Raw genomic sequence first — 15,891 nt, 5'->3', positions numbered from 1 at the left:
CAGTAGCCTTTTCATCACAGTCAATGACAGATGCAGAGACGCGTTATGCGCAGATTGAAAAGGAGATGCTCTCCATTGTCCATGCCTGCACCAAGTTTCACCACTATATTTTTGGAAAACATGTCACAGTATTCAACGACCACAAGCCACTCGAGGACATCTACAAAAAGCCGCTGCTGTCCACACCACTGCGTATCCAAAGAATGCGCTTGCGACTTCAGTGGTATGACATCACAGTCAGGTACAGGAGAGGCAAAGATATGGAACTGCCAGACACACTCTCTCGAGCTCAATTGTCAGACAAAACACCAGAGACAGGAGGTCTAGAGTGTGTCTCCATGATCAACTTTCTGTCTGTGAGTGAAGAGAAATACTCTGAGCTGCAGACACGAACTAACAATGAACTGAGTCTGCTCCAACAGGTCATTCAGCATGGATGGCCGGAGAACATAAGAGAGGTGCCCACCCCTGTGCAGCCATACTGGGACTAAAGAAGTCAACTAGTGGTAACAGATGGCATTATCTACAAAGGTATGCGTATTGTTGTTCCCCCCACCATTCAAAAAGACATGCTTCGCCTCATACACCAGTCCCACTTGGGAATGGTGAAAAGCAAACAGCGTGCACGCGAAGTGTTATACTGGCCAGGCATGAGCGCCAAGATTGAAAACATGATCAGAAGCTGCCCAAAGTGTGCTGAAGTGCAAAACCGACTCCCCAAACTTCCTCTAATGCCAACACCGGCATTCATTTCGGAACTTCATTTTGAAGTAGTTGGCTCCAATCTATTTGAGTTTGAGGATAAGCATTACATCGTACTTGTGGATTATTATTCAAAATTCATTGAAGCAGACAAGCTGAAAGATCAGCGCAGCAGCACTACTATTGAGGCACTAAAAGCTCAGTTCAGCAGGCATGGTATCCCTGCCATCTTAAGAACAGATAATGGTCCACAGTATACATCAGCAGAGTTCAAGGAATTTTGCCAAAGCTATGGAATCCAGCACAAATCATTATCGCCACACACTCCACACTCTAATGGTGAGGCGGAAAGGGCAGTACAAACTGTTAAAAGACTGTGGAGCAAAGCAAAAGACAAATATCTCGCATTATTGGACTACCGGACAACACCACTCGAGTCTGTAGGACTGTCACCTGCTCAGCTGTTAATGGGCAGGAGACCTCGCAACAACTTACCTACAGCCAGAGCACTGCTCAAACCCACGTCCTATGATTCCAATAAAGTGAAATGGTTACTAGACAAGACAAAACATATCTAGAAGCATTACCACGACAGAAGAGCGGTCAGCACCAAGCCAGAGTTACAAGCCAGAGTTACAGAGTTACATCCCGGAGATGAGGTCAGGATGACGCCACACCCTGGAAACCAAAAATGGTCCCCAGCAGTTGTCGTCCGACCACACAGTGCTCCACGCTCCTGCATTGTGGACAGTGAGGGCAAGCTGTTCCGTCGAACCAGACAGCATCTCCGCACGAGCACAGCTGTTGCCAATATATCGCGCCATACCATACCCACAGAGGAGCCCTGGTGTGAAACTGCGGGGACGCCAGAAGCTAAGGAGGAGCAGTGTGCAGTGGCACCCTCAGAGCTACCATCTCAACCCTCAGTGGTTCCCCAGTGTTCTACATCACAAAGGAGCGAACCATATCGCACCAGACGTGGCAGAGCTGTAAAGCCTCCGGATAGACTAGACTTGTAATCCGGCTACATCCAGTGCCAGATAGTATTCAGGGACAGACGTGACGCAGACGTCTGATGGAAGTGAAGTGCTGGTAACCTCTCCTTCCTAGATTAGTTCATAAATGCTGGAAAGCTTGTTTATGATTATTATTTATGATTTGTTGGGTTATTTCAGAACATTTGAGCTCCATGTTAGAGCACCAGGACAGCGTTTAGTTTGTTATTGTTCATAATCGTATTTATGTTTTTTTTTCATAACTGAGAAAAGGGGATGTAATGTTTGGTGAATCAAGCTATTGCTTTTGTAATGTCCCTGCCGCTGTCCGTAGTTCTGATTTACGACTGTCGCAAAGCAGTGTATTAAAGTACGTCATCTGAACGACTCGCTCGTCTCATCAATGACCCTTATAAACCTTATCAGCAGGAATATAGATACGTTACAGTTAGTTCATTAGTTAGTTAGTTGTTACTGTTATTTGTTAATAAAGAATACTAATTATGAAGTAATTATTACTTTTACCGATATATTCATTTGCGACGCGGCCGCCGTAGGATTTTGTGTTCGGAGGAGGTGGCCGCGAGGGGGGGGGGGTTGACCGCGACTCCTGTTGCTTCATCATCTTCTCCGTGGAGAAGACGGGGTTTCTTAATTGAATTAAAACCTTAGAGCCCAGATATGAGCTGTATTGTTAATCCTTTAGAAAATGGTGCTACTCTCACGGTGAATGTTTGTCTCCTTTTAGTCTAGACTACAAAGTGTGACTTAAAACACAGCTGGGACTTTAAGTAAGGAAGTAACCTTTTTATTTTGGACAAGTGAAAACAAGTGTAGAATAACGAAATTAGGCAAAAACAAGACAAAAGTTATATAAAACAAGACACAATTATTTAAACACAAGTCCAAAAAGGGAGTAAGAAGAAAAATCTTATACTTAACTTTGATTCCAAGAGCGTGTTCATTTATTTATTATTCATCCCAGAAATGGGAGTTACGTTTGTCTTGGGTTTGATTAAATTAAAGCAACATTTGCTTGAACTTGTCTGGCGTTTGTACTTATTGCTTTTTGGGCGGAAAAAAAAATAAAATCGGGAAAAAAATCGGAAATCGCCCAGCCCTATCACAGATGGCATTTTTTCATCTGATCCTGATTCACATCGATTTGAATAAAGAAATACTCAGAAAGGCACTTTTAAGCGTAATTTTCTATCTATACATATACGTGTCCTCCATCATGAGAAAAATCGAACAAGAACACCACTTTCACTGGAGTGGGTCTTAAAGTAGAGTTTGACGTAAGCATTCACCCATAATACTGACGGAAAAAAATGATCACAGAAATCACGGCCTGGCTGGATGTGAGATCACCGAACCCTAGCCTGACAGCAACACACACAAGAGTTCACTTCTTTATAACCATTAGTCTACGCTCTCTTTAGGGGTCTTCAGATGCCTGCTTCAATCACCACCTCCCTTCTAGAGATACCCCAGATCTCCTCATTCGTCTTCCTCCAGAATTTCTACTTCTCCTCTAGATCCCATCCTACCAGAGAGGTAAAACCACCAACAACACGCCTTCCTCCTCTCCATCTCAAGGGGAGACAGTGGCGCAGGTGGTTGAGCGGGTCGTCCAATGATCAAAAGGTTGGCGGTTCAATTCCCCGCTCCCACCAGCCAAATGGCATTGTGTCCTTGGGCAAGACACTTCACCCTCCTTGCCTCCAGTGTGGCTCCACTGGTGTGTGAATGTGTATGAATGATCCTGGTGATGGTCAGAGGGGCCGTAGGCACGAAATGGCAGCCACGCCTCTGTCAGTCTGCCCCAGGGCAGCCGTGGCTACAACAGTAGCTTATCATCACCAAGTATGAATGAGGAGTGAATGAATAATGGCCACAATGGACGCTTTGAGCGTCCGGAAAAGCACAGATAAATCTAATCCATTATTATTATTATCTTCCACTAACAATAAACACGTTTCCACCAGAATCCTGAAGGTCAACAGCATCGGTGGCCATTGCGGATTTTTTCTGTTTGTGATTCTCATGACCGATTTGGATTTGGTTATACATCAGATGTCCTTCCTGAAAATAACCATTGCAATTATTGAACTTAGGGCCATGAAAGCACTGTATTGCGCCCTCTTGTGGTTGCACTGGTACTGCAATGTGTTGAAGACCTGTCAAGATTGTTACGTTCTCTTATGTTGAACATCTGTCTATAACTCTGAAGACTGACAATAAACATGATTCAGATTTATAAAATATTTTATAGGACTTTGGATTCATTTGACCTCCTTTGATTTAACCTCATTAAAAACATTTCCTGTTCTTCTCCAGTCAGTAACCTGAGGTGTTTCACTGTGAATGAGTAACGTTTCTGCGCCTGAGGAACAGCAGGAGTTTCCTGTATTTTCCTTAGCGGACACTTTTAACTGCCAGTAGGTCTCATGGTGTGGTTTATTTTATTTTATTTTAGTTTGGTTTAGGTTTTTGACAGCACAGCTGTGTAGATTTTGTTTACTCATGTTTTTCTTTTATGAATAACTATAAATGAAGCTGAATGCATCACATAAATGTTGCTGAAACAGAGGAGTCTCCAAAAATGATGACGTTCATAGAATAGAACTCTTTAGGTATTTGTTGTGGAATACTGATCAAACCAGAAGAAACAAGGAAACTCCACTAGAAAAACAGAAATACTGGAAATGTCCTTTTTTTCAAACATGGTCCAGTTTCAAACCAGCTTCAACCTGGACACTAAATCTGGAAACAAAAGAATTGTCAAGTAAAAAACAACTAACTAGAGCCAGGTCACTTAACTAGGCAACACTAGGTAGCTTTTGACGTGGTCAGGTCAGTCTCATGTACTTTAGTGTAAAGGGTTCGTCTTTACAACAGAAATAACCATAAAGTCTAGTTTAAATATGTGACTTATTATCAATCTACGGGAAGGGGGGGGGGGGGGGGGGGGGTTCTCAGATCAAAACTGCTGAAACAGTCGGGGGTTTCCTGTCCAAGATGGTAACAAACTAGCAGTTTTGTCACATGGAGACACGTTGTCCTTCTTTGTACGGTCTCGTCAGCTGATGGTAGACTCCCCCCACCATTTCAGGCAAAAACAGCTGGAACCCCTGGGAACACCCCTGAGAACACATTAGCAGCAGCTCTTTCTGAGTCATGAGAGCGACTGAATGAGATGTGTTCTGAACATGCTGTTTGGATGTGTGTTTCTGGTATTTGAAATGATCCTGTGAATCTCTCTGCAGGTCCCAAAAACTGGATGAGCGTTCTGATGAAGGATTTACGGACCGGCCGGACAGTTTTCAGGGACTCACGTGACGCTCAGGAAAAAGTTGTCATGACCTCAACACAGCCAGTTCCTCCCTGTCAGCCCCCAGGTGTGTATGATCACAGAATATCACCTACGTCCATTTCTCTGGGAGTTCCTGCCGACTGTCTGTCCGCAATGCTCCCAGACAGTCGTCAGAAATGTATTTGAAGACACGATCACGAACCACTGAGCATAAGAAAGCTGACGGAAACAGCCTCACACCTGCTCAGGTGTAGAACTGTCATCCCAAAATCCATGGCTCTCTTGATGTTGTCATAGCAACCCAGAGAACATGAGGTCACCAGAGCTGCAGTGAGCTGTCCTTTTAAGTTCCACAAGTTTACTCTATATTCAGTTTCCTAAAGTGTACACCAGGGCTCTGCAGTGCAGTGTTTTCACTGTGGGACGGTTCAGATTCTGCTGGAACTCTTGCTGAAGATGTGGTTAAAACTGAGGTTCTACGCCAGCATAACACACGTGTTTCTGTGGGTCATGATGAGCTGAGTTCATGCTGGACCAGAGACAACAAGTCACAAAAAAAAACTCAGTCTACTTTGGTTTTCTAAGCTGGTAACAGGCTGCCCATCCAAAATGTTTTCATGCTGGTCGTTGTGTAGGTGAAGGGGGTTGTGGGTGATAAGGTTCATGACATGATGAGGACCACAACCAGACAACTTCTTGAGATATTCTGGTCCAAAAAGAGGTTCTTACAATCACAGAAGGTGGAGCCTAGAGAATTTAGCACATTGAACATGTAAAAACAGTTCAAATGAGCCATTAAATAAAAATGTCAGCTCGGGTAATTTATCCAGCTTAATATTCCTTAAGCCCCTTTACAGGGCTGGAGGCCACCAGTCCAGACAGCGGTTGACGTCTGGTTCAGGTCACCTGTGGTGAAGCTCAGCTCTTGAATCCCTGCAGGTTCAGAAAGGGAACCTTCTGGTCCAGTTAAAGCCATGCATGCATGCATGGCACCCATCTTTAGGAGGACTGAGGGGATCAGACTGCAGCAGCGTCAGAAACGAGAAAAATCAGGTTTCACTTGTTCCAAGGAAGTAGAAATACCATCACTGCTGAGGATCTGGGGCCTGGACAACATCAGGGACAAACTCCAGTGTGTCACTCAAATGTCCCACAGATCAACTTCAAGTTCAGCATCGTTCCCTCTCTGTTTAGAATAGTTTAAATGCAAACTGACAGATAGAGGCTGCCACTTAAAAACCATATGTTCAGAGTGTAATCCACACACACACACACAGTGTGGTACTCTACCAGCTAATCCTCAGCCTAAATGGCTGATTAGTGAAGCAGCAGCACCCATCTGTTCAACATGTTCTGCATGAATGAGACACTTTACTACCTCAGAGGATCTCTGACAGCAGGGACTCCTCAACAGGTGAACCCCATCAGTACTGCAGATGAGGTTCTAGACAGTGACGCTCATCAGCAAAACATCAGTTAGAAAATATTTGTAAGTATTGGAGTGTTTTGAGTTTGGGATATCCTGGTTCTGGTCCAAACGGAAGCAGCAGTGTTCTGACTGAGCTGCAGCTCTTTGAAGACTGTTACTGTGTTCCAGCCTGCAGGAGGTGAAGGCCTGAATCAGCTTCTGAATCAGATGTTAACAGTCCCTTTGCTTGTGGCTGCAATCTGAGGCCAAAGTCTATTATGACAACATTTCTAACTTGACTTTTGGTCGTTATTCTTGCAGAATTCAGCTCTATGGTTACTTATAGTCTTTTGTTTCCAAAATTAAGGACTGCCTAATTTTTTTATCTCCTGAAAACATCAACTCAGATGTTTAGTTAGTTAGTTTGGAAGAGTTTGTTTCCTCTCAACATTCTTCATCTTCTGCTGTCAGTGTTTTATCATGTGTGAGTCCCTCCAAAGGCTAAAATCCCATTTTATTTATTTTCTGTGAAGTCAGGAGGCCAGCGTTTGGGCTGCAGGACAAGAACAACCCTACCGTCCTTTTCAGAGGCTTCTCCAAAAACTTTCATTGTGTCTGATTCTCTTTCCTGTGTTTCTGTACCTAAATGTGTTTGACATTCAGAGGAAGATGAAGAGGAGGAGACGTTAAAGTTTGGCGATGGCACCACGTCCTCAGACATCTCTTCTTCTTACTCTTCTGTCAAGACAGACAAGTCTGAAGATGCAGAATTGGAGAATCTTTCTGCCATAAGGCAGGTGAGCAGGACTGCAGCAGCCAGCTCAGGTAAGCAGGGTTGGTATGTTGGAGCTGTGGGCTTTGTTTGCAGTTGCTTGTGAAAAATGTCAAACTTTCTGTGGCAGATGTGGAGGTCAGGAGGTCACCAGAGGGGTAAGTAAGAACGACTTTCAGAAACGAAGGTCTGATTGACCTCAGTGATCTCTGCTAAGCCTGAAATGTCCCTGGAAATGTGTGTGTTGTTTCTATTTGTGTAACCTGTGAAACATTTGTCTGGTGGAAGAATAAAGTGTTGTCCTGTGTTTGCTTGTGTCGTTCTTTGTCCTAATAGTTCATGTTTATGTGTTTGTGTGTATTCATCATTATAGTTCTTCCACATTTAAAGGCAGTGGCTCCAAGACACGTGCACTCGAGCATGCATGTGTGTGCACAGTAAACACAGAGCACCCAAACACAATAATAAACAGGGAGAACACTCCCCAGCCCAGAAAACACAAGCCTGAGGGAGGGGTTTTCCTGTTATCTCCTGTTACATTGGTCCATCTACCAAAATGATTGCAAATATTGACAGACTAAGTTAAACCAGAAGATGCTGAGCTTTTTCACTAAGTGCTTTCTGTAAAAATGTTCACCCCAAATTGTCCTAAACCAGCACAAGATTGATCATTTATGCAGCATTTTTCATGCATCAAATGAATCCAGATGAATTGCAATAATACTTAATGGAAGTAAATAACCGACCAAACAATAAATAATATTTTTAGAAAAAAAAAGAAAGAATAGAACTCTGAAAAATCCTAAATTTAAGGGAGTTATTATTGCCTATATAAAATTTTTAACAAGAACTTTTGACCTTCATATGAACGTTTAAGTTCATATGAAGGTCCAAAATTCAACAGGAGCTGCAGCGTGCAAAAGGAAAGTCTGGGAGACGTTTGGCGCTTTTTGTTTGTCATTGGTGTTCATGATGAGCACAGCTGATGCTGCTGCAGCTTCTAGGGTTTAGGTTCTATTAAAGCTCCACATGTTTATACCTCTGTTAGACACAACTTATTATAAGGAGGCTTTCTACACAAAAGTGTCATGATTTGAGCTGACTGATTTAGGTAAAACATGTAACTGGAATTTTTGTTTTATTAACTATGTTTTTTCTTGTATTTACTTTATTCATATTTTAATTGGATTATTGTGTTGATTGGCCCAGGATGGACTGGTGAACTGTCCGTCACTCGTTTGGTTCCAGGATCGCCATGAGCCTGAGAGGGAGTAAAGCGAGTTCAGAAAGCAGGAAAACGAATCAAAATTGTATTTAATAGAAAAAAGGATACTTTTTTTTATACAATCTTATCATGAAAGTCTCAGATAATATTTATAAGATATAAAAAGATAGATAATTCAATTTTTACACATTTCAATTTTGCCATCATAAGAAATTTCAACCGAATACATATTTTGGTATTAAATGCAGCTTTCCTACAACATTTTGAACTGAATCCTTCTTGTAAATAATGTATTAAATAAAAAAACTGTATTTTAATTTATTTAAAAGAAAAATACCCCCCGTGCCTGCAGGCTATATACTTTCACACAAGGATTTTATTGCTGGCCTCAGAGATCATGCAGAGAAAACAGTTTATGCTCACATCAGAGAAAGAAGAGTAAAGTGTCGCACAGGAAGACAGACGGGCAGAGCCTTAGTTTAACAGAACTCTGTTGAATTTCACCTCGATGCCGTAATTTTCTTCCATTACTTGGAGGACATGTCTCAGTCTCAGGTGGAACAGTTGTGTATGTCCCCAGTAATGTTTGAGATATTTTCTGGGAGGCTTGATTCGGTGAAAGACGACTCCTCCTGAGTGAAGACAACACTGTCTGTATTGCTCAGGAGCTTAAACAACCTTTGTCCTCTGAAGTCAGATGACTGCTTCAGTGAGCATTACAGAAGTGTAAATGTGGGCCTGACCTGCAGGTTAACATGCTTATTGCAGGAGATGGACTTGTGAAGCGGGAGCAGCTGAGGAGTCTGGGAGTTTCTGGAAAACGGGCAGTGTTTATGAAAGTAAGACGAGTTTGACGTGAAGACACTGATGATCTCATTGATCCTCTCGCCAAAGTGCTGTTTCTTTTCACAGCCCAGACGTGCCACAAAGCCCAGGAGTGGCTGAGTGTGATGTCGGAGCTCAGTCAACGCCTCAGCAAAGGTACTCCGGCTGCAGCGCTGCCTTACTTACAGGACTGCACCTTAGGTTGTGCTTGTGTTGTTAAAAGCCTGAATATCATCCTGCTTTCCTCAGCTGGTTGCTCAGAATTCTGTTAGCCTGTTAGCTTTTCAATAAAGCTTTCTCAACAGCATCGGGGTCTTTCAGGTGCTGCTACTCGCTGAATGAGTTCTAAGTCCCAAAAGCAGCAGGACTTAAAAAACCATGTCAGTGCTGCAGAAGAACTTTTCATGTAAAAGCAGGAAAACTGATTGACAGGACAGATGAGGTCTGAGGAGGTCTAGAATGGTCACAGCAGACGGGGGTCAGGGAAGAGCAGAAGACAGCGTCTGGCAGACAGGCCAGACGCTGACAGTGAGCTTTCTCTGACTGTTGCTGAGCTGGTAACAGGCTGAACGGGGAAGGAGAACCTTTGGGGGAAAGCTTAGGACATACTGGGCTTCGGCCATCCTCAACCTTTTCATTATCTGCAGACACTTTAACACTTCTCTGCATAATCCAAACAATCAAATGACTTTTTCATTGCAGTCATTTGGATTTAAATGTGCTGTTCAGTTTGACCTCTTCTGTCATGACGGACATAGCTGATGCTACAAGATCTCAGTTAGTTAATGTTTCCTGAGATGTTTTGTGTTTTGTAGGGAAGTCCTCTCCGGATCCCAGAGCTGCTGTGGGAGCTGATGAAGACGATGAGGAGGGATCTTCGTCGCTGAGACTCCAGGCCCAACACTCCTCTGCTGTGGATGAAACAGCCTGTGACAGCTCAGTCACCTGTGAGGCAGAACGCAGCTGCAGACACCCACACATCCTTTGTGGAGGGGCGCAGACTCTGGCTCCTGCTGATGGTGAGTGTCAATGGCGTCAGCGCGCCCCCACATGGAGCAGCTGACCGTCTGCTGAAGTCCATCCCATGTCCTCTGTTCAACAAAGAAATTCAGAGAAAAGAAAGATGGTCTACTCTTTACCAAAACTTCAGACAGAAACAGCCTTTTAAAAGCTAAAATCCTGTTTTGGAGCCACTGATAGAACTCACTCTGCTGTCCTGATCCTGCTGGACCTGACAGCTGCACGGGGCTCTGGACCAAGACTTTATCCGGACACACCTGGAACCACCTCCACAGGAAACACATACCCTTTCCAAAAAAGGAAAGAATATTATGGAAAAGTGGACTCATTTTCATAATTTTATTAAAAACTGTTTTTTTATTGATTGGAGATTCAGGGCCTAATGTGCAATTGCTTTCAGGTATTTGTTGCTTTTTACATAAATTGGGGTTCCAGCTCATAAAACCCACAAAAACAAGATTTCAAAACATTCTGAAAAACCTGTTTTTCATACTAAAATATTACTGCAAGAAATTTTATTAGAAAAAATCTGAAAACATTAGTAATTTTTTTTAAATTTTCTTAATCTGTGTGTAAATCATAAAAAACAGAAAATCCAAAACGCCTGAATGAGTTGAGCTTTTTTTTAAATTACTGGTACATATTTAAGCACCAACTCAAAACTGAGACAAAGAAGACAAAGAAACATCAAATCAAGAGATTGTTTGAGTTTCCATCAGTCCAGATTAAATCCAGATCATTCTGATATTCCTAGACTGTCTTCACTGTTTATACCATCCGTCTACGTGGGACGATGGCTGGAAGCCATTCCCCAGTTACTAAGCTTTCTGGATGATGATGTGTGCAGATGTGGAGAACATGTACGAGGAGGTCCAAACACCTGAGCAGCACAAGTCCATCAGCTGGAGATGTGAAGATCTTTGTGACTCTGGCACGTCCGCTCCACCCTGCAGCAAGAAGGTAAAGTCTCTTTTCTGACATTCCTGATCAGGACCTTCATTGAGGTCAGCTGCGCCTGTGAAAGAAAGAAGGTTTCTTAGAAATGCTGCATTCAGACTCCTCACAACAGGAAACATGGAAAAATCTTTTGCTGCTCGCTGCTGCTGACTTCACCTTTTAGCTATATGATGCTTTCAGCTGTTGGCAGATGTGAACCTTCCAGTTTAGCTGATCTTTTTAGTGAACCCCCAGCAGCTCCAGGCCAGGATGAATCACAGAGGGTTGAAGGTGAACAGTAAGTAGAAGCAAATGAATGTTATTATGGAAACCCATTCCATGAAGCTCTCTGCGTCCTGTTCTTGGGCTAATCTGAAGGTCACATGACGTTTGGAGCTCTGTAGCAATTGGCTGTGCAGAAAGTGGGTGACCTCTTTGCACTCTGAGCTTCAGCATCCTCTGACTCCTCTCCATCAGTTTACCTGGCCGACGACTTGGTGGCTGAGTTGCTGTTGTTCCCAAACTCTTCCATGTTGTTCTGATAGAGCTGACAGCTGACTGTGGAATATTCAGGAGAGAGGACACTTCACCACTGGATTTGCTGCAGGGGTGCCGTCCTATGACAGTTCCACCCTTGGATTCACTGACAGCGGCCCATTCTTTCACAAATGTTAGTAAAAACAGTCTGCATGGCTGAAGGTTTGATTTTATTCACCTGTGACCAGGACGAGTGATTAGGACACCTGATTCTGATCATTTGGATGGGTGAGCCAATACTTTGGTTATATAGTTTAGGCCATTCCATCATGGATGCTATTAGTGTATAGGTGAGCTGTCACCTGTTCTTAGGTGTGTTCTGCTGTGGTGGTTAATGAAATGTATAAAGAGGGAAAGTACCCAGTCACCCCCACACCAAGACCCCTGCCGAAGGCGAGGCAGCAGTGGTAGTCAGGGCCCCCCCAGGACACCCACACGAAATAGCAGATCCAGGAAATCCACCCACCAGGCAACCCAACGTCAGCCACCCAGACCAGCGCCGGCAGAACTGCCACACGGGCCACCAGCGTCAGAGAGCAGGGGGGCAATCTGTAAATTCTTATGTTCACTCTTCTGGAGTATCTTTATTTATCCATCGACCGCCTGTAAGTAAATTTGTAATTTTACGAGTTCCGTCAATGCCTTTTCTGCATTCTGAATTTGTCCTCCAGATCTCTTTTCTTTGCCTTGTCTCTGTATCGCCATGCTTTTGACAATGCTGTTCGTCACGTAAGCTGCCAAAGTATTCAGCCTCATCAAACAACTGACTTTGTCTAAAACTGATTGTATATTAAATGTTTATCTCTTCCCCCGTTAGTAAGATGTAGTAAGATGCCATCTTTGGGCGGCTGTGGTGCAGCGGTAGGGCTGTCGACCCATGATCGTAAGGTTGCAGGTTCAATTCCCTCCTTGCACACCCGTGAGTCGAAGTGTCCTCGGGCAAGACACTGAACCCCACCTTGCCTCTGGTGCAGGCGGGCGCCTGTGTTTGGCAGCGGAGCGGCCACCAGTGTGTGGATGGGACTGTGACTGTAAAAGCGCTTTGTCCTTGTAGGTAGGAAAGCGCTATACAAGTATATGCCATTTACCATGTTATCCAGTGTGTTATTTGAAGTCTTGAGGGGGGATCTATTCCTCGTGACTGTGGTTTCCTGGGGGAGGCCCCTTCACAGCACACCCATCTCTTTGGTGTACCAACAGGAAGTCGCACCTAAAAAAACACTTGAAATGTATCATGGGTCTTCAATAGACAGAAATAAAAACTGAACCAAATTTGAACTTTGAACTTGTTCATAGTGTTGAAATTGATTTGAGAATTTTGATCATAGCATAGTCTGGACTCTTGGGTACAACACCAATACGAGCAAAGCTGAAGTCATAGATCACTCTCTTTCAGGCTCGCACATGTCGCTTTAAAAGTCTCACTGGTTCGTTTTTAAATACAACAATTCAAATTCCCCATCCTGCTCCTTGATCTGTGCAAGAAGAATGAAAGCTGCAGAGATGAAAAGAGGAAGTTAAAAGTTTCTGGCTGTCTTTGTCCTGTCAACACTTCTCGTTTCTGCATCTAAGCTTTCAAAAGCATGCAGGCCAAGTTAGCTCTGCATTTGGAGATCCTGAGGTCCAGCGGGAGAGGCGACTCTGTGTCTGAGAGGAGCTGGGTAATTGGGGGAGTGATAAACTGAGGAAGATGCTGCAAATGCTTTAGATCTGCTAACAGATGAGGTAGGCGTATTTTCTGAACCATTTTTATGAGGAAAATGTTGAAGAGGTTGGCTGTTGTGGAAGCTAGACTGAGGTCTACAGCACTTTGGTTTCATGCAGGGACAGAGAAGCACAGATGAAATATTTGCTTTGAGGATGTTTCTGGAGAAAAACAGAGAAGGTCAGAAGGATCTGCATCAGGTCTTTGTAGATGTAGAGAAAGTCCAGGACAGGATCCAGAGAGAGGAGCTGGTTTGGATGAGGAAGTGTGGAGCAGCAGAGAGGAACGTTGGAGCTGTTCAGGACATGGATGGGAGCTGGAAGACAGTGGTGAGATGTTCTGTGGGTGATGAAGGTGGAGGTTGGACTGCACCAAGGATCAGCTTTGAACTCTTTTTTGTTGACTGTGGTGATGGACAGACTGACAGATGAGAATACACAGGATGTGGATCATGATGTTTGCAGATGACATTCTGCTCTGTATTCTGATCTGAAAGCAGGGAGCAGATGGAGGAACATCTAGAGAGGTGCAGGTTTGTTCTGGAAAGGAGAGGATTCAGCAGGGACTCAGCACACTCATTTGTGCGGTGGTGTTACAGAAACCAAGAAAAATGATGCAGGAAGGTGAAAACAAAGAAAAAAATTAGAAAAAACTCAAAAAATCCAATCAAGTTAACCATTTTAGATTTAAGGAAGACAGTACCTTTGTTACACACAACAGTTAAGACACCGGGGGGAAGACAAAGGCTCTGGCTTTGAATAATTACAAACGTAAAAACTACCAGGATAATATTCAACAAACAAAAAAAAACACTTCATGTGTTCTTCATTTAAGGAGGAAAATCTGAATCTGCACCAGAAAGTTTTAAGAAAAAATCTGACAGAAGAACCCGAGAAACTGAAGAGATCAAAATTGCTTAAAGTCAAAATTGAGAAAAGTGAAATAACAGCTCTGACCCTCCAGCCGCACTGAAGAGGAAGGAAAACTTTTGTTATTTTCCACTTCAGAAAGAGAAATGAAAGCAGGAGTAACATTTGTGTTTCCAGTGTTCTATACACAGAACCACAGGATTGTTCTGCTGTTGCATTTCCTGATTCACAAAAATCCAAGGCAGCGCGGATTCCGTTTGAACAACCAAACAATTTTATTTCAAAAAATTAAAACTAACAATTGTGGAATTAATGGCTAATAAGGCAAATTAGGCAACGTGCTGCTGCTGCCTTCGTTTGCAGTCCTTAGAAGGAAACCCCAGTTGCCTTGGAAACATCCCACTGTCCTAGTTTTGTTTACTACTGCTGTGTTCTACTTGTGTTAACCCCATTTGTGATTATTAATTTAGAAGAAGAAGAGCTTTTATTGTCATACGTACAGCTTTTACACTGACATTTGATATTCCAGTGCTACCCGAACAAGATCAGACAGACAAGAAATACACATACAGTTTGAGTTTTCCTGAGGCAGCAGCAGCAAGTGCGCACCAATTTTCTTAGGATGGGTAAAGATGGTTACAATAGGTGGGTGGGGTGATCGGTGACAAAAAAGTCGTATCGCAACACTGTGATACAATGTGTAGATACAAGAAAAAAACTACACCGGTTGAACACAAAAAGCACATATTCTCACGACGACACAGTACACAAGGATCAGTGGGAGGGGTGGATAGGCTATCCACTAAGCTCAGCTCCATCGCCCTCCTGGTCCTGGCTGAACACGCTCCATCCAACGGGTAGGGAGTCCATTGGCATTGCCAGCAGATGTTACCTGTTGGGGCCCAACTATTAAAAGAAAAAAATATCAAATTTTGATGTTTAATAACGACTTAGAAATCTGAAGAGGTTTGGATATTTTGTGTGGATGTAAAACTGCCCACTGCTGAGATTTCTGAGCTCACTGATGATGATCTTTTTCAGCCTGCAATGAACAACTCAATGGAAAGAACTTTGTGTTTTTTTAAATGTCTGTAAGAGAATGCATTTTAATTCTTAGCGTCACTGCAGAAAACCAGCATGAAGATTTTTCCTTTCAAGTTGCTTTTTGAATCATTGCTTTTATGTAGATTAAAGAAATATAAGAGGAAATTGCGTCTGTTCCACAGGTGCCTGAAGAGTGACAATCTTCAATGTGACTCCACACTTTTGAAAGCAGGCTGGCACTGGAACTAGATACACACTCCTGTGGTTGGGGGGGGTGGAGCAAACTTGTCATGCAGTCATTGATCAGGGGCAAATGACAGCCCACTTTCCTTCTTGTTTTCCAACTTAATCTCTGCTCTGGCATGTTCTAATTGGCTGGACATGCCTTATCCAGGTAATCAGCTGTGAGTACGGCTCAGATATTTGGAAAACATTCAGACACAGCAGCCCTGAGGCCTGGAATTCTCCACTCCTGGTAAATATCCAGCTTGTTGTTCCTCTGCTGGAGGTGCTGTTCAGAGGGCCTTAAGCTGAGGC

General features: G+C 43.4%; 1 protein-coding gene across 2 annotated transcripts in view; it reads left to right on the top strand.

Moving 5' to 3' along the window:
• LOC101172373 (rho guanine nucleotide exchange factor 10-like protein) overlaps window positions 1–15,891 on the top strand; it is a 59,051-nt gene that overhangs the window by 4,311 nt on the left and 38,849 nt on the right. Inside the window, exons 2-9 of one of the 2 annotated variants that reach the window (XM_078950034.1) lie at window positions 3,140–3,254; window positions 4,967–5,098; window positions 7,085–7,246; window positions 7,324–7,351; window positions 9,187–9,257; window positions 9,331–9,399; window positions 10,059–10,262; window positions 11,111–11,223. In XM_078950034.1, the coding sequence (XP_078806160.1) occupies window positions 4,981–5,098; window positions 7,085–7,246; window positions 7,324–7,351; window positions 9,187–9,257; window positions 9,331–9,399; window positions 10,059–10,262; window positions 11,111–11,223 (765 nt within the window). In that variant the 5' untranslated portion in view covers window positions 3,140–3,254; window positions 4,967–4,980. The remainder of the gene's footprint in view (window positions 1–3,139; window positions 3,255–4,966; window positions 5,099–7,084; window positions 7,247–7,323; window positions 7,352–9,186; window positions 9,258–9,330; window positions 9,400–10,058; window positions 10,263–11,110; window positions 11,224–15,891) is intronic. The other variant, XM_023957076.2, reaches the window with a different exon arrangement.

This window comes from Oryzias latipes, chromosome 7 (genome assembly GCF_053564925.1).
Source record: "Oryzias latipes strain Hd-rR chromosome 7, Olatipes_Hd-rR_3.1".
NCBI lineage: Eukaryota > Metazoa > Chordata > Actinopteri > Beloniformes > Adrianichthyidae > Oryzias > Oryzias latipes.
This window is presented reverse-complemented; position numbering and strand designations above follow the sequence as displayed.